A 19,067-nucleotide genomic window follows, 5' to 3' on the forward strand; every position below is an offset into this window, starting at 1 on the left:
TGTTAATTGTATTAAAAACTAGTAAAAACAGTCTGTGCTTAAATATTTATTATCACCGCAGATCTTATCTCGCTAAAATGCCTTCAACGTGTTTTTTAAACTGGGACGGGGGTCATGGATTTGCAAATTGTGTTCTAGTTTCATATTTAAGTTTAATGTCAGGTTGATGCCACATTCCACAATAGCGGAAAAGCATGAATGATCCAAGCAAGACCAGGTAAAAATCCGTGAAGCGTGAAACATTTGCTCAAATTATGCCTCATTTAGCTCGGATGTAAAATTCTCCGAAAATTATGATTAAATTATTTTCCCAGCAGATCAGTGAAGGCTTGGTAGTTGTTCTTGCGCGATTTACTTGTTACAGCTTGCATTTGGGACACGTGTGCACAATTTGTACATTCCTCCAGACATTTGATGTGTGTCCGCCCAGTACGTTATTCGTTCATAATTTGACCTACTTTGTGGCATGAGTTCGATTGTACTGTGCAAAATCACGAACTGTCTGCATCATCAAAGTGTGAACTTGTTTTAATGAGATATTTTCCGTATACTGGTCCTTTAAGTCACATATCGATTCACATAAGGGTGTTCAACACGTTATGCATGCTGACGATACGCAACTTTACATTATCATGAAACAAAATGAACATGATACATGTCTAACCAGTCTCCTCCAATTGTATCACAGACATCAAGCAATGGTTCACTTGCAACAGTTAACTCCTTAACGATTCAAAGACCAAAGTCATACACGTCACCTCCCAGTTTTAGAGATTGGAGTAAACCTACCTGACCTCACTGTTGGTACAAATGGCATAACTCCTTCCGAGAAACATTAGATTGGCGATGGGTCTGTAATTACCTAAGTCATTATGATTTAAATTCGATTTCTTTAACAGTGGGACAGCATGGACCATTTTGAAAGGTTCTGCAGAAATGAACCTTGAATAGAGAGAAATATTTATAATGTGAGTAATGTATATATATATATATATATATATATATATATATATATATATATATATATATATATATATATATTATGTGAGTAATGTACGAGAGAAGAACATCAATCATCACCAGCCAGGTAGGTATAGGGTCCAGTTTGCAGGAGTTTGAAGGTCACTCCATAATAGTGTTGCGTATTTGACTCTCAGTGACAGGTTCGAAGGAGGTGAATTCACTTTTGCTATCAGCACCCACATCGGGGAGAACAATATATATATAATACTATGTAATTAAAGCACAAAACTGTTTTTCAAGTGAATGCCATAGAGGAAAATGTTCAAACCATCGGATGCATAGCGATGCATTAAATAGTTCCTTCCGTCGTTTACGGTTGGCGAATCAACTTGATCACCCTTTCCAAGGGACTCACTTGACGTATTGTCCTGATAAAGATGGTTACAATCTCGAATACAAGGGAACTGGGATTGCGAGGTTGATGCATATGGTTCGGTTTCTTGCCCAGTCTATCTCAGTCTTGGGTGACTTTTTACTTGAAAATGTACCAAATTGATCATCCTTGATATATACTGGATGAAGCCCTATCCGTATACGTTGTTGACAACGAATGAAATATGAAAGATACCGGAAGTGTGGAGTAATTTACCTGCTGTATTTCATTTGTACCGCTTATAATGTTAAGTATTGAAATACATATACAAAAAAGTGTGTCCTTGTTGGAAATATACAGGTACAAAATGAATAACAGCATATTTTGCGGTAAGTTAGTGGGGTATATACTTACTTACAGAAGTATAAACCGAAGAACTGAGGGCGCTATATGCATTATGAGTCATAGTTCATTAATAAAACAATAGCTATGGTTTGAGAATCGAGAAGAATAGCCTATAGTGACGTATATGTCTATACCGACGGTCCTCAAAGCTATGGGACGTTACCTTAAAGTAGGCCGCCGTGGTTTGCAGAACTTTTTTCTTTTGCAGACGGCAGAATATGTATCTCTTGCGTTTTTTCGGAGCATGCCCACGAAGATCGATAATGTTACAGTTTTTAAGATCAAGCCCATTGTCCAATCTGGCGTTAGGTTTCCGTATTGGTTTCCGTACGTATAGGTTATAATGCTATATACAACCATGGCGGTTTGTTTTACCTCCATGATACAACTAGTTAACAAGTCTAAGGACACAGACATATCGACAAATGCTTTTTTTTTTTGGTACACTCACTGGCTGGCACACACTCGCTCGCCGTCTTCATGGCCACTGCATTTTCGACTAGGCCTATCATGATTCATTGACCGAATACATTTTGAATTTATGATTATAAAACTAAAAGTATCGCAACTCCGAATGTACACAAACACCTCGTACTTCATATGTACATACATGTATACAATTACAAATGCACTGTGTTTTATTGTGTTGTATACTATACACAGTACATGTGTTGTGTAGAGCGGAGTCAAGCGACTAAACAAACGATCGAGGACTGCCTATAATGGGCGCAGTAGTTGGGAATAGTTGCTTCATTTTGTTAAGAACACTGTAAACGTTCGTTCATATATACCTACCAAAAGTTTTGGAAAGTTGCTAATGTGAATATCTTGAATATGTTCGTGTTGATCAAACTGATATCGACAGAGTATGGAGGGATCCATGTTGAATACTAAAGTATATCACGTGCTCGCTGAAAGCCAAACAGAATCGAGGATATAATTTCAGTGTCAGTTCAGTTTGGGAAAAAATGTTCGCCGCCCGGGCACCTCCCTTTTAATTGATCCTGCAAAACAGTCATAATGTATATATGGCTCAGAGTTCGTTACTTGTTACGGTGTTACACTTAAGTTCATGTATAACCACATGGATTTCTTAGTTAGTTTGAGGTTGAGAAATGTGTGTGAATATAACCTACAATGGTTGTTCAGAATAAAACGGCGAATAAAATGAAGAAGTCACAGCACAACTGAAAATATCGCTTCCAAAATGTATTAGCTCGGAAATTAACAATATATATATATATATACATATATAAAAATGTATATTTAATCTCGCTGAGGTCTCCCTCAGTTATGAGAATTAAAAAAAAAGTAAAAAAACAAAAGTAAAAAAAAAAAATCCCTTTTCCCATAACGTCATCATTACGTTATCATTCAGTTTGTACCCCAATTTCGAAAAATACAATTCCTCGTATCTATGCATGCCAAGGGAATATTATATTAATGCCAAGTGGAAATGATGATGATTTGATTACACGTTGGTTTCATTTGGAGTACAATTATTGTCTGTTTGTCACAATTAAGAAAAAAAAAACACTTAATCTCTATTATTATTATTATATAATACAGTTGTTCATAGTAAAATCGTAAGACTGTCCTATAAAGAATTGCTTTTGCGAAGCTTGAAATCTTCCTTTAGAAATGGAAATAAATTTACATTTAGCTATTAATGTATTAAGCGTCTTTTTATTAACATAAACATATAATGTTAATACATATATATTTTATTTGTTTTTTAAGTTCTTTTTTTCTACTTCTCTCTCCACCTCTCTCTCTCTCTCTTTCTAACTCCCCGAAGTGAAATGATGTTATTTATGTATTACTAGCGATTATGCATGATATAGCATGGCCATACATATGTGAAAGGTAATTTTTCAGTAACGTGCATAGCATCTCATAGTATCTCATACGACGGCCACATCGAGCAATGTGCAAGTATAACTCTTTTTTCTTTCTTTTTTTCTCTGTTTTTTCCCCTATTTTCGTTCCTTGTTTTCTTTCTGTTTTGGGGGTTCAGTGACAACCACATTTCACAGCAATAGCGTTCTTAACGTGTTGTAAAATGATGTTGTTGGATTCGTCAATATATAGAATAGCTATATGACTGAGCTCGTGCGGCACGCAACAAGCGCTTTGGACTGTCTGTGGGGATTCGATCGCCATGAAACTTGTAATAAGCGCGTGAGTCGAATAAGGAGTATCAATGTTGGCGGGGAATGGACAAGTGCCTGTACACTGGTTGGCGTTGAAGCCCTCCGGTGCTAATATCCGATGTGACCAGCCAAGCCTCTCGAAGTCTACAAACATTCTCTCCACTCGACAAAGGTCACCCGAAGTTACGTATGGGGCCTTTATTTCCCTTTTGTCACGACGAGCGGGTCGCCCTGTTCCTTCAGACGTGGGTGACGATGGGGTATCTACTTGGTTGAATGGAACGTTGGCATCCGCAATGAATTGTGGAAGGTCGCCCTCCCTCTCGTCGGAAAAACCGCCTGTTTGAAACACAACAGAAAGAACTGTAAGTAATGCTCTAAATTTTGTCTAAAGGGATAATCCTAAGGGAATACTTCATTTTTGACTGGTGAAAATGAAAAAAAAAACAACTCCTGATGAAATTTGCAATAATTTCCATCGTGTCATTTTCGAGATAACAACATCTGAAGTTTAAAAACTGTTTGTACCAAAATAAAAGTGAACATGATTTCAAACCGTACATATATACGTTGGAAAAATTGTGTATATATCAAATGCAGAAAAAATATGATTCCGAAATTAGACAGTAACGACAGTATTTTACGACATCTCGAATGTTTGCATGGGCCGACAAATGGGCCGACGAATGGAATGGGCCGACGAATGGGCCGTCTAAAGTAATATACAATATATAATTTATTTCATCAACTCATTCAACAGAAAAAAACGCTCCCAGGTAAATGACAATCAAAAATGTTTTTAATTCCGAAAAATGCAGACATACTGCATGTAAAGTCATTAGAACATTTTGAATCATAGCAGGAACGCTACCTACATTCAAATTTTATGAAGGGTGTGAAATACAATAAATTTATTTTTTTGGTATACACTATACAGGTACCTCTCATGTACTTTTCCTTTGTTATAATCATAACCAATGTATACCGTCATGTAAAGTATTGACTGCTGATGGTCGATGATGAACACCTCCATTTCTCGATTAGGTCATAGTTATTTTTCTATGATTACCTTGGCTAACTTAATTAAAAGTAAAAAACGGCAGTGGCGGAGCGTCCATATAGTCAGGGGGGCGAATGCCCCCCCCCCCCTGACGGACTCAAATGGACTGCTGACGCCCTTTTCAGCTTTTTACCACATTTTACTTATTCGCTCTCATCTACTTATTGACATTTGTCACATATTGTTGGTGTAATTTTCTGACAAAATGCTCTAACGGCGCGGTCTTGTGATGAAGCGCATGCACTTTCAACACCCATATAAACTTCAGAGTTGTCACAAATGGCGATGACACCTATTTATTCTTCGTTTATCTGCAAATTAGCAAGGCCCGGAAAGGGTCATTTCCGGCGATCTAAGGAGTATTTTGACTCGAAAAATTTCTGTACGCTCCGCGCCAACCTGTGGTGGCGCTTTACTTAGATAGTGTCGAAAGCGCCCCTACAGACCATTCTCGCCCCCTCTGACCAATACCCCTAGCTCCGCCACTGAAAAAAAGGTGTATATAATGATGTTTAGTGCTTCAAGAACTCCGAGGGAAGAGGTGGGATGGTGTGGTGTGTGTGTGTTTGGGGGAGGGGGGGGGCTATACCCACCTTTGAAGAGTTTATCTGCCCCATTCTTAAACTCTGAGAAAAAAAGAGGTTATGTGACATACCCAAAGAGTTGTCTTGGTCCGTCTCTTCTCTCGTGAAGATGACCAACGTTGGTTTCCGGTCAACATTTCTTAACGAATATCGAATGGCTCCATCGGGTGCAGGTTCTCCTGTAAGGTATGTTACATTGATATATAATCCCAGGTTAGATGAACTGTCGGTCAGCCACTCGTGTAAAGCTGTGAAATGAAAGGAAAATATGGTTTTCGATCACAAATGGAATATTGAGAACCAACCCCACCACCACCCCATTAACTTCAAGCAGCTTACATTTGTGTGGTTTTCAGGCTATGTATTCCGAGGAAAGGGGTTGGAGTGCCGGGTGAGGAGAGGTACGGATGCATGGGAGGGAGCAGGCCTGACCATAGAAGGAGTCACATGTATACTACAGACCCCGCGCCCGGTTCAATTAGGGGCTTGGGGCCCGGAAATATGCGTTAACGAATAATGTGTAGGCTATACTTTATGAAGTAATGAAAACTTCAAAAACTGAGGGTGGCATAAGTTTTCCAATACTCGATCTGGAACTCGACGCGCCTGGTTGTGAGCATGATCACCTTCTTATGTATACAAACGGCGGTTGCTTTTTAGTAGTTTCGTAATCATGTTTTTGTTCATTTAACACATGGACTTAAGGAACTATTAAACTATGCGAACGACAATATTAACCCAATAAGCACGTTTAATTAGTCCAACTTGGCAGTCACTGACAGCCAAATCAACTCCCAGCCGGAGTCATTTATTGAAATAGCAATAAATCGACAATAAAGGGTGTTGTCCTGCGGAATACAGATCTTTGCTTTGCAACGTATAACTAAATTTATCGAGCGAACACAACAATGCGCGCGTTTGTATACTCAAAAATAACCTACTTATTCCTCTTTTTAGCGCATTTTATGCAGGGAAGCATACACAAAACGAGCAATTAGGATATACTTACTTGAGTCAACTTCGAAAATTTCTCGGCCAGTTCCTCGCGATCGCACTCGCCTTTGGTCCACCAACTTTGATTTCCCCCTGTCTGTTCGTTGGTAGATTCCAACCTAAATAAAATAATAATAAAATTATATATATTGAATTGTCACGATAATACATGATTAAGACGATAAGGGAGCTTCCAAAAAAGTGTGTGTGTGGGGGGGGGGGGGCGGATGATAGAAAGCCGACGGGATTCAGGGCCCTTCCCTAATAAAAGAAAGAAACGACATTTTTGGTTGTTCCACAGGCGATTAAATAGCTTAAATTGGCAGTCTAGTACGTCCTTTGTTAGGATATTCCATATACTTTAACACTATAATGAGATAGGCTATATAGCTAAACAATTGATTATTTGATGGTCCGAAACACTTCTTTTTTGATTGATTCATAAGATACATTATAGAAGAATCCAGCAAACCACAGATTTCAAGGATGGGCTTCCCAACTTTCAAATAGGAAGAGGGATGGGGGGGGGGGTCCCTCTCATCCAATACACTAACGGGCCGCAAACTTTCAGGTCCACGACACAGGATCTTCCGTGAGGACTGAGCCGCGAACTACCGCCCACCCCCCCCCCACCCTTCAGAATCGACGCTTAGAAAGTATGAAAGCTAGCTCGGACTATGGAATTGATTATTAAATATAAATCAGTCGATCCCCGAGAGCAAGCTCCGAAACTAAATAAATCAATTTTCCGACGTCTGGAAGAAAAACAAAATCCCGCGACACCCCCCCCCCACCTTTTAGGTCGTGCCACGTAGATTACGCGCCGTCTTAAATACACCACCAAATTCCACGTTGATGCTTACTGATGGTATAATGTGACTTCATTTTCTTCAGTTCAAAAGGTACAATACAATAGGTGTGGGGGAGGGGGTGGGGGAGGGGGAGGGGGAGGGGATGATGACTGTCGTGAATTATTTGTAAATCCAAGTAATTGCGTAACATATAAACACAGCTGTGTTATTCTTATAATATATGCCGGAGGGAAGACAAACCTGGTAATATTTGGGTCTGGCTGTTCCTTTTAATTTGGAGATCAGTCTGAATAAGTGCAGTTCAGCCCTCAATAACCGCTCGGTTGAAGGAATTGTGTCCACCTCGAAATGAAGGATATTCCGGTCACTACGGCCTCCTGTTTAAAATGATAAGGAATACTTTTTTAACTAGCAAAAATAAAAATAAAATAATAATTTAAAGAACATTCCACATCAGCTTTTGTTCTACACTAGGTATACAGTTGCATTCCATACAGTTGCATACCCACACTATTTGCAGTAAAAGTTGCCCCCCCCCCCCTCTCCGCCCACCCCAACTTCGCCCCACCACCGTCAAAGTGATTAATTGATCCAGATAAACTCCATGTTTGATCTATTTATAATCCTCAGTAAGGTTATAAAAAAAGTCCCAAACTTCTTGTAAAGTATGGGTAGACAAACACATACGATGACATACTGAACTTTCATGTAAATACAGCAAAGATGTTTCTTTAGTTTGTCTAATCTCTATCCCTCAAACGCTTTTTTTTTAAATCATCGTCAAAATAAACATCGTGTCGCCCAAACGTTCTCCCAAACGTCCAACTGTCTCGCTGAGTTACCCTAGTCAACTCTTCAAGAAAATATCGGTGATGTAATTCAAATGATGGATCACAGTATCCCCCGTATCTAGTCAACGGTTTCAGATAAGTCGCGAAATTGTGAGAGGGGAAGTGGGGGTAAGGAGAGGGGTGGCAAGGAAAGGGTAAGAAATAGAGGGCAAGGAGGAGGTAAGGAGAGGATGGGGGGGGGGGAGATGACGTAAGAGAGAGAGAGAGAGTGAAGGAAGGCGGAGGTATAGGAGAAGGGGGTCAAAGGGAGTGGAGGGTACGAACCGTATGAAAGGAAGGGATCAGGAAGAGGAGGTATGGAGAGGTTGTAATGGGATGGCAACGAAATGGATGCGGTGCGGAGAGGGCAAGAAGACCGGCGGTAATGAGAAGGCAAAAAGGAGGTAAGGGGAGGGCAAACAGGTGGTAAGAAGTAGGATAAATAAGTTTTTGTTTGTTATTCTCTTGACGGTAAAAGTATGTACTTCCAGGTAAAGATACTACGTCTAAAACCTTTTATTTACATGTCATTACTCTTTGATGAAAAATGATCACACTATATAGTCCTCTAATTGGTATAAACGTGTGCATACATTAAACAAAACAAAACTGGTATTTGCATTTTGTATAACTGCTCAAATTCAATGGAGGTTCTAAAGTATGACTAAAGAATTTCCCGATTGGGAAAAACATGATCCATCCATAACAATATCAGCCCACCCCTCCCCTCCCCAGCACCTGTCACCCACGGCCCCATCCCACCGGTTGCTCATCGTATTCGGCCCTACCAGTCCCCACCCCAATCTACCGCAGTGCATCTATACGCGTGAAACACAACGACCGCACTATTATAAGCGCCTCCCGAAGGATCCAACAGGACGGTCACTTTAAGAACTTTTAAGTTTTGGCATCACGTAACGCGTGATTGCTGAAGCAGTCTGGAGCCAAGCCTCCCATTCAGATATAAGAATAATCGAAATCGCATCAGTTATTATTATAACGATGATTTGCTTCTAAAATGGTGACTCCCAGTTTTCCGTCGAAAAAGCCTGTCATTTGAAAAACTGATTAGCGTTACATGTGTGGCTTATTATACGTGTATCCCGTCCATATTGATTTAGTCACGTCAACCAACAAGGTTGATGAGTATTATCTAAAGCATCTTAATCATATGTTGAAATTAATAGGCAGAATAGACAAATTAAAAGAAGGATATTTATATACGTCGATCAGGCTATATTAAAACGATAATACCGATGGACATATTTTACTGGAAAATCATAAATTTCTTATCACTCCTTATATACTTGTCTATACTATGCCAAATAGATCATTCCCCAAACACTGGTTCTATTTTAGTTAATACCGAAGAGCGCATTTCAGGGACCCCGTACACAGAGTTGAGAATGGGAAGGGAACCATACCCACGTGAAAATCATGGATTTGAAGATTACTAGGTACCTCGCCCCTCCCCCCTTAACACCATCCCCACCTCCTTCGATGTGGGCGACACTTCATTTCCAAGGACAATTCACGCGGTACAGAACAAAGATAAATGAGGGTAGGCGAGGGTTACTTCGTTTCGTCGGACTTTTGCACGTCATTCCCCTGTGGTTGATATATCACAGCTTGTTTGATACACACCCCCCCCCCCTCCTCCCTCCTCCCCCTGACCTAATACCACTATTAACTGTAAAACGTGATTCCTTTTTCAACTGATTGCGTCGAACACGTGAAAAGTCACCCAACGCTGGAATTTATGTCAAAGCTCTCTTCGAAGCCAAAACGAACGAACCCTCACCATCTCGACCCTATTCTGCACGGTTCATTACCCCATGATGATGGAATGATTTTCGCGGTGGCAATCACCTATAAGACACTACATTGTAGGTTGAAAATTATATAGCTGACCGCATTTTGTTTTGATTTTTCAAAATGATTCTTCCTTATTCTTCTTGTTTACGTTCTCTTTATTTTTCTTTTATAATTTTTTTATTTTTTTTTTATCTCTCTTCGGATTATGATTTCTCTCATCTTTAGTTCGTGCGATTTGCTCGAATGCAAATCTAATCATCAAAGTGAATATGATATAAAATGATGGTATCTTAAGCAGAAATCCGTCGAAAAGCACGTTTATTTCATTATTGGGGTCGACGTTTATGGCTTGCTATGGGAAGTCTACGTGCTGTTTCCTAGTTTACTGAAACCACACATTATTGTAGGGATGATATAATAGACAGACAGACGACCTTTTTACTCACATTCAAACTTGAAGGTAGAAGAGTTATAGTTACCTAAGTAGTATATATATATACATATATATATATATCATAATAAACAGTGAAAAACTTTCCAGCCTCCCACAGGGATTCGAACCCGGGCCTCCCGCTTTATATGCGGACACCCTAACCCAGGGTTTCCCTAACTTGATACCCCCACGAACCCCCAACTTTTCGAGACACGATCTGAATCATTATTATACTATAATACGTTCAGCAGTGCTTCGTAAAAAGTAAATTTTATAGTGTAATATTGTAGAGGTTGACGATAGGTACGACTTTTGTACATTACTAAATTATATGATATATCAGATTTTAGTTTTAGTTAACTTTATTCCAAAAAATACTGAAAATGCAATTTATAAGCTCTCGACTTGAAACCATTCAAATACTTACGACTTCAATTTTTGACTTCACACACTGACATGGAGCTATAGGGATTGAAGGCAGAGTTAAAACTATGAACTTTGATAATATTCTTTAATATCAATTTCTTAAACGATAGGATTTTTTAAAGGATGTTTTACATTCAGTCACTGCTACTGGCGTACACCCCTCACCCAGCCCGGCCCTCCCCCCCCCCCTCAAAGAAAAGGGTTATTTATTCGTACAACCTTTCGTTGAGAGGTTGATAATACAGCTAATGTATAGTCTAAATACGCCTTCAACATCTTGGAACACCAATTGCAGTATTACGGGTATACGACTAGCCATACTTTACTAATTTAGGGAGCAATTAACCGTCAGCATATAGTATATGCTGGAAACACTTAAACACTTGGAGTACTCGGGTGCATTTTGAATTGCTTCATTTAGTACTCGCCTTGTTCCCCTAAACTCGTCCTCATTTATAGCCAATAAAATTAAATTTACCATTTCTAACATTGAAAGAAGGAAATAAACCAGAAAACTAATCTTTAACATCTAAGTTACTTACTTCTACCTCCAAAATATTGCTGATCTGAAGCAGAAAAAATTCTGGAAACCTGGTTAAAAACCGCAAAACTTCCGGCTGACCCACGTGGAACCCAGTCTGCGCCCCTGACGGCAGCTTACATTATACCCGCATCCCAAATGTTGTTCTCATTTTGCCAGCCATGCTACCCCCACACCCCTCCCGCCCACCTACATCCAAATGTCTGCGCTGACGCATCTGCTCATAACTAAGGGTTTTCCACTTGTACCCCTTACTATATATATACCAATATGTTGTCTATAGTCACTCAATTTGAAAGCAGCTTTTGTTTTGCGTTGGTCGCCAATTTTATCTTTTTTTATTATTGGACTCGAAACAACTTGAAACTGAAATCCATCGAACTAAGGCAGTCATCTATAAGATGATTTCCCCAAATAGATGAACTATTGATACCATGAGTAAATAAATAACAAATAAACTGATGAATTTGTCCTGATACCTTTCATATATAATATACGAAGAGAATGCAAGAAGCAATCAAAAAAAATTCAAACTTTGAAAAACTGGCTGAACCTGTCTTAGTCTGTCATGTGACATGAGACATAACTATAAAGTCAAGCAAATGATCGACCCAAGATGTGAATGGGGTTTTATTGTCGATAAGTTGGACCCAGAAAGGAAGCTTAAATTTGATAATATTAGCCGTTCTATGACCACATCGCTACATTGAAAAACATAGCTGAGACTGACAAGAAACTAAATATTTCTTACATACTACGAGGTTGCGGGACCTCGAATTTCTGGCTATTTACTAACTAAAATACCAGTGGAGTTGGCCATTTGCCAGAGTAAAATGGCACAAGTTTGCATTTTTGCTGTTGGTGGAAGTTAAGAGCTATTTAACATCAAATACAATACAACTGATGTGACTTAGTGGGGACTTATTGTTTTCAAAGAGATGAAAAAAAAAAAAAACATACTATATATTCAGTTATATTCCAAAATTCTTTATTAACAGGGAATATGGCTCTCGTTATTAAGTTTGTCGAACGTTGCAAAGTGTTCCTTGTGGATTGCCGGATGAGACATGAATACAATCGCTTTGACACACAGCCTGGCAAAGCGTGATCTTGATCACGCGCGCGCAATCAACCTATACGCTAATATCGAAGAAGATTGTTTGGGGTCAAAACTAGCGGAAAAAGAAGGAGAGTAGCACCTGGTATAAAACTTTGCCACTTCCGTGAATTTAATACGTTCGAGAAATCATACGTTGCAATATATTCGGAACTCGGAATTTTCGTCTGGCTTGAAATGTTCTTTTCGGGGTTGAAAGATCTTACAAATTCCAACCCAAGGGAGTCTGGATTGCGAGAGGTTAATCTAAGTTAACTTTGTGTAAAACTGTTCTTGAAATATCCCGAAGTTCACCCCATATGTATCTTTACCTTGACCTTTTGAAGCTGTCGCGAGCTCCCTTTGGACAACATGCCCCCAAAATGCATTGCGTTGCATCAATTTACATGCATAATGCAGAACAGTGGTGGTCGCTACAGGCCTTGTAACCCGAAACACACGGAGTACCGTTTTTAGCCTACGGTATATAAAACCTAAAGTCAAACGTAAAGACCAGACAACCAATAACTTTGACTATTCCCTAGCTCGTAATCACAATTCTGCGAGCGTCCATACGGGCAATTATTCATAACGATCTGGTGACGGGCTCGCAATCCCATGTGAATATATAGTTCACAGTGTGAACCTTAAGATTTGAAGTAAAGATGACAATTGACATTAAAACGTTTACCATAGGTAGTACGATGTCAATATGTCAATATATATAATATATATATATATATATATATATTTATATCGACCATACACACACATATATATGTGTGTAAATATATGTATATATATATATATATATATATATAAATGAAAATCGTAATGAGTTGGAAAATCAAGAACAGTGAAAAAACTCTCAGCCTCCACCGGGATTCGAACCACGGGCCTTCCGCTCTGTACGCGGACACCCTAACCACTAGGCTATGGACGCTGATTGTATGTCCAGAGGTTCGAAACCGGTAAGGAAGGTCGTAATTCCACTGTAGGCGTTTGTCACCTGTATCGAACAATACTAGTTCTGTTTTTGGTGACATATTTTGCCTTACTCTAGAGATCAAACATGATGCTAACCAACTCGAAATCATTTGTGATTCCTAAAGCCGGATCTCGAAAGAGATACTTTGAACAGACTTTATGTTAATGCAATGGAGGTAAACGACAAAGGCAAATGAAATATATATATATATATATATATTTGTATATAATATGTGTGTCTTTATATAGGCAAATAGAGTCAAATATAGGCAAATAGAGTCAAATAGAGTAAGGCAAATATGTCACCAAAACAGAACTAGTATTGTTCGATACAGGTGACAAACGCCTACAGTGGAATTACGATCTTCCTTACCGGTTTCGAACCTCTGGACATACAATCAGCGTCCATAGCCTAGTGGTTAAGGTGTCCGCGTATACAGCGGGAGGCCCGGGTTCGAATCCCGGTGGAGGCTGTTCTTGATATTCCAACGCATTACAATGTCATAAATATATATATATATATATATTATCAGCATCCCGCATATTTTCAAAAGAAATTGCGTGTGATACCTATCACACGGTTTTGAAGCTTTTATAATAGCTGCTAATTTTGGCACGATGGTCTTGGTATTATCCTCCGTTACGTTAAATCAAACATGAGGTGGAGCCTTTTTGAGCCTCCATTTTTACACACATTTAGGCCAATTTTTAATTTTAAACCAGGTTGATAAGTGACTAATTGATGAGCAGCCAAACAATGGTCGTAATCAAAAAGACTCCTTATTAATTTTAGGCATATTAATAAAAAATATATAACGCAAAAAATATGATTTTATATGCATTCAAAGAAAATAATCCGGCAGAAAACATAACAGTGTATATAACTTCAGGACTGGACATCCCACTATACAGAAGATAACTGCCACAAGAAATCGACATACAGCCTATAACTTCAGTAGATGCATACGTGATGTGGATTCATATGTGTTGTAGCAAGCGTTGTCTAATCCACCCCTCCCCTTCCCCCATGGGTAAAATAGAAAAAAATGCTTTGCTGTTAGAAATTTGTTTCCAGTTCACATGTTCTTAATGATAATCAATTTATTCTTATGTAACTTTACCAAAGACAAAAAAAAAACTACCGTAAAACTTGAATCTTTTCCCTAACAACTTGTCCAATCCTTCTTTCCCTCAAATTCGCTGAAATATAAAAAAATTTGTTGATGACCTACCTTTCCTGACCACCATAAGAGATCGAATCGTTGTTGCGTCATACGGCGTGACACCATATGTCTCACCATTAGTCGAGTTCGCGACTCCTGTGTACAAATCAAGCATAAATTTCGGCGTACCGTCTTTCTTAATCTGCGCATTTTTCCTCTTGGTTCCCGAGCGGTTCTGATATCTGATACCGAAAATTTGAGAGAATCGATCCAACGTATTAGCATCGATCAAGCTTGGACTCGACGGCGATGGTCCGGTCCATGTGGCCGCACCCTCGGAAGAACTTATTCTACCCGCATGGTGGTGCTCTGACGGGTTAACAACACTGTTTAAAAAGACGCCGTCCGAGTTCTCGTCAGAATTCGTTGGCAACGCTTCCAAATGAAGCGGCGAACAGATTAAGATCGCAGCGAAAATCACTGACGGAAATAAGACAACAACCGTTGCCATTATTATAACCGCCTCCGTTTGATTGTTATTTATTTGAAGTCCTGTGAGAAACCTAACGAAAGAGCCGCGCTATTGTCTTCTTTCGGGTCTCGATTTTGGGACGGCCGACGATGATAGATTCCGAGACTTGGTTTGGAGCTTCGCGAATGGTTGAAGCTGCAAAACGCATATCAAGCCCGTTGCTATTTTTTTTACTTTTCTTGTTTTCTGCACACAATTGACAGGGTCATACAGTCAAAATGAATGTGTTATTCGTGTTTGACAGGTGGTTTTACTCCTGGGTATATAACAGAAGAAATCAAAGATGAACGGGGGAGTTACTGCCAATTTACAAGTAATTTGACGGGCGAGAAAACACAACAACTGTATCTATAACAGCATGCATTAGAACGAAATCAAGAGAGACACAGAGATGAAAAAAAAAGTGAGTCTACTTAGGGTTTCTATTTAGATGTAGCTTTAGATATATGTCTATTCGCTATACTGCAGTTATAGTATGGTAAATGTTTGAAACAGGGATGTGCTACCCCTATAACTATATTTGAAGTATACTATGAAAATATAATCAGTCTGTCTGTCTCTGACTCCACCTTTCTCTCTCTCTCTTCCAGTGACACAAAATGATGGAAAATAACAAGAAAGCAACCCTCTTATGCTCAGTACAGGACTTTCCTTTCTTTGAAAGCGAAAATCTAACCTTGCATGCGTATCTTCAAGTTCTTCTGAATCGCGTCTCTTTCTTTCTTTGGTTTTTTTTCGAGGGAGGTTCCCAGACTAACCTTCTCACCTGATATATCTAGCAATATTATCTGAAAACTTTCCTTAATGACTATTGGCAAAACGTTTAAAGTTATTTAATCCTATAGAATGCCTTATTATCCCCGAGCTTATTTTCCAGGTGTGCTCGAGGCGTAATGGGTCTCTCCTATTCAAGTGAGATTATTTCTACAGGGGGTGAGGTTATTGTTTCCACTAAAGTAGACAAAACAAGAGTGCTTTTCAAAATGTTTTGAGCGCATGGTTTGTCTCTGACTGACAAGTCCTCTCGCAGGTGTTGGCGACGAGAAGTCTGGTGAAAATATCACGTGATCAGAATATATATGAATATTCAAACTTAATAGAGTCTCAACTATATCAGATGTGGGCCAATCCCGTCGAGCGGTTTGATTTTAGATAGTGGTATTGGGAGGCTTGGGAAGTAAGTATACTATACGCCAAACTAATCACCTTTCTGGTTAAGTCAAGTAATAGGCTATAAATATGAATAAAACTCCATATGAACATGAAATACCTTTACGATACAAATTATACTAAGGGAATACGGATAACTCCCAACAAGAAATGTGAATTCGAATCAATTTTGAGCCTATGCCAAGGTGAAGAAAATTAAATCTTGCGAACATATCAGACAAAAAAAAAACATGAAAAAAAAAAGAAAAAAAAAGTGAGAAATGTTTTCCAAGTCGGGTTGACAAATAGTTTAAGAACGATTTTCCTTCTTCAATGAGCTATCATATTGGACGTATCGTATAAGTATGGTGCAGTAATGAATGAGTTGTTGAAGGAATACAGTTTTGCCCAAGAAATGAGCGTTTCCTCATAAGTCTTCACTCCCCCCCCCCCACACACCCAGACTCATTGCTTCTATCACGATTTCTATTACAACCTATATATTCATGCATTGACATATAGTTGGGAAGTACGAATTTTTTCTTCAATGAGCTAGCATATTAGACGTATCGTCAGAATTACGGTACATTAATGATTGAGTTGTTGAAGGAATAACATTTTGGCTAAGAAAAGAGCGTTTCCTCGTAAGTGTTCGACCCCCCCCCCACCCCAACACACTACACACCCAGACTCATTGCTTCTATCACGATTTCTATTACGACCTATATATCCATGCATAAAAGGTAATTAAAAGGGCTACAGAATACCAAACAGTTTATAATTTGTCTCTTCGGGTGTACCCGTCGTAAAGTGCTGAAAAACACAACTATGGGGTGCCGATGAATAACATGAATTCAACATGCAGCAATGAGGGCCGGCGGCCAGAAAGTTCGATCTTCGGCAGGGTGGGGAGGGGGGGTGGTAGGCAAACTTTGAAGGCTAGTGGGACGTGTGATTTGTGAATCACAAAATAACCACAAAACGTTCCATTCCTCTGCCTATTTAGTGTACCAAATGCAGATACCAGTATTTTAATGTGTCAGTTTGCTCTTTTGTTTTCAACAAAAGAGCGTTCTGTAATTGAATAAGCTTTAATTTTTGTCTTAATGTTGGAACAAACATGGCACTTTTTGATTATAATATGATTTATGTTGTCAACAAAAGGATACGTTTTACATAACAAAATGGGAATATTTTTTAAGTACAAAGCATTACCCCCCCCCTCAACCCCCTCCAAAAAAACAAAACAAAAAAAACAAGGAGCCCTTTGTATTTCTGTAATTGGGAACTGCTAAAATGAATCTTACTCTCATGCATTTAGGAACGTTAGGAAAGTTACTGGGATATTAGAACCAATGAACTCTAATTCACTAAAAACTAAAGCATTGATACCAAAAAGATGCACTATGCAATATCAATAAAACAGTTGAAATAACATAAAGTGTTGGAGGCTAGTCATGTCTTTATGAAGACTTGGAAACTCACCAGCTTAAAACCTTTGCCAAAATTTGTGGCACGCTTTAATTACAGGATAATAATTATTAATTAACACAAGGTGTACTGTTAGCTGCGACGTAACTATTGACTGGTGCGGGTGGGAAGGTCTCCCGCGGCCGGCGCCCAAGAGAAGTCTGGTAAGAAATGAACGAATTTTTGTTTTTAATTATAACGACCCATTCACCGGCCGCCGTTCCGCTTGTAGTCCTTATGGCATGAGATTGGCACCATCCTGGCGTCTCTACAGGTGCAAAACTATCAAAACTTTGCTCACCCAAGCCAATGCCATGATTGGTCTTGGGTGAGCAGAGTTTTAATATTGTGGACTCTCCTTCATTCGGAGGCCCATTTCTGTTGCTACCCCACGGGGGGGGGGGGCTGTTGCTTATTTCTACGCTACTGATTTAAGTCTCGCTCGCATCATTGACGGTAAAAAGACAACTGGAAACATGACACGTACATAATCTGTATTTTATATTTTGAATCAATAGTTATTTTGCAATGACATTTCTTAAAACGAATTTATACTTTAGTTTGAAAAGGAAATGAATTAATTGTCATATTCCTGAAAGATTTACCACAAATGGTTCCCCTTTAGAGCCGCAGGGTTTGCGGTGGGAACCGCGGCGATACTGGCAACGATGGCGATGATATAACGACTAATAAATTTAATAATCACATGTTTGCGCTAACATTCATAAGAGTCTCACACTGGTGACCTCAGTTTTACTCTATATTCAAAAGCAGACATCACCTATATATTTCCGGTCGTCAAACATTCTTTAACGCATTTTTGTATATATAAAATGATTGAATGAATGAATGTATCGATGGATGGATAAATGGACGGATGAATGGATGAATCAATCAATCAATCAATGGATGGAAGAATACTTGATGGATGAATGCATGAATGCATGCAAGCATGCATGCATGCATGAATGAATGAATGCAAGAATGAATGCATGAATGAATGAATAGATAAATGAATAGATGGATGGACTGATGAATAAATGAATGCATGAAGTAATGCATGAATGAATGATGAATGAATGAATGAATGCAGCCGGGGCCCGGGAATTTATTACGGGGACCAGAAAAATATCAGATAATGAATCATATTTTGTCAGCCCGGGCCCGAGGTTACTTAGGGGTCCGAAAAATCTGGAATAAAGATGATTGAATCCTCATCTCATAACATACTTAAAGAAAATGAAGAGTTTAGAAAGCGTGTCCGGTTGGGGTCCAAAAGTGT

At 39.0% G+C, this 19,067-nt stretch overlaps 1 protein-coding gene across 1 annotated transcript; it reads right to left on the reverse strand.

The window, feature by feature from the left end:
• Nucleotides 1–3,718: 3,718 nt before the first annotated feature.
• On the reverse strand, nucleotides 3,719–16,131 carry LOC139968917 (bone morphogenetic protein 7-like). Its single transcript, XM_071973533.1, has 6 exons — nucleotides 15,843–16,131; nucleotides 14,704–15,422; nucleotides 7,584–7,720; nucleotides 6,548–6,650; nucleotides 5,610–5,786; nucleotides 3,719–4,233 (listed from the first exon to the last, which is right to left on the reverse strand). The coding sequence occupies exons 2-6, from the start codon at nucleotides 15,143–15,145 to the stop codon at nucleotides 3,755–3,757; spliced, it is 1,338 nt and encodes a 445-aa protein (XP_071829634.1). The 5' UTR covers nucleotides 15,146–15,422; nucleotides 15,843–16,131; the 3' UTR covers nucleotides 3,719–3,754.
• Nucleotides 16,132–19,067: the final 2,936 nt, after the last annotated feature.

Source organism: Apostichopus japonicus, chromosome 6 (assembly GCF_037975245.1).
Source record: "Apostichopus japonicus isolate 1M-3 chromosome 6, ASM3797524v1, whole genome shotgun sequence".
NCBI classification, from domain to species: domain Eukaryota; kingdom Metazoa; phylum Echinodermata; class Holothuroidea; order Aspidochirotida; family Stichopodidae; genus Apostichopus; species Apostichopus japonicus.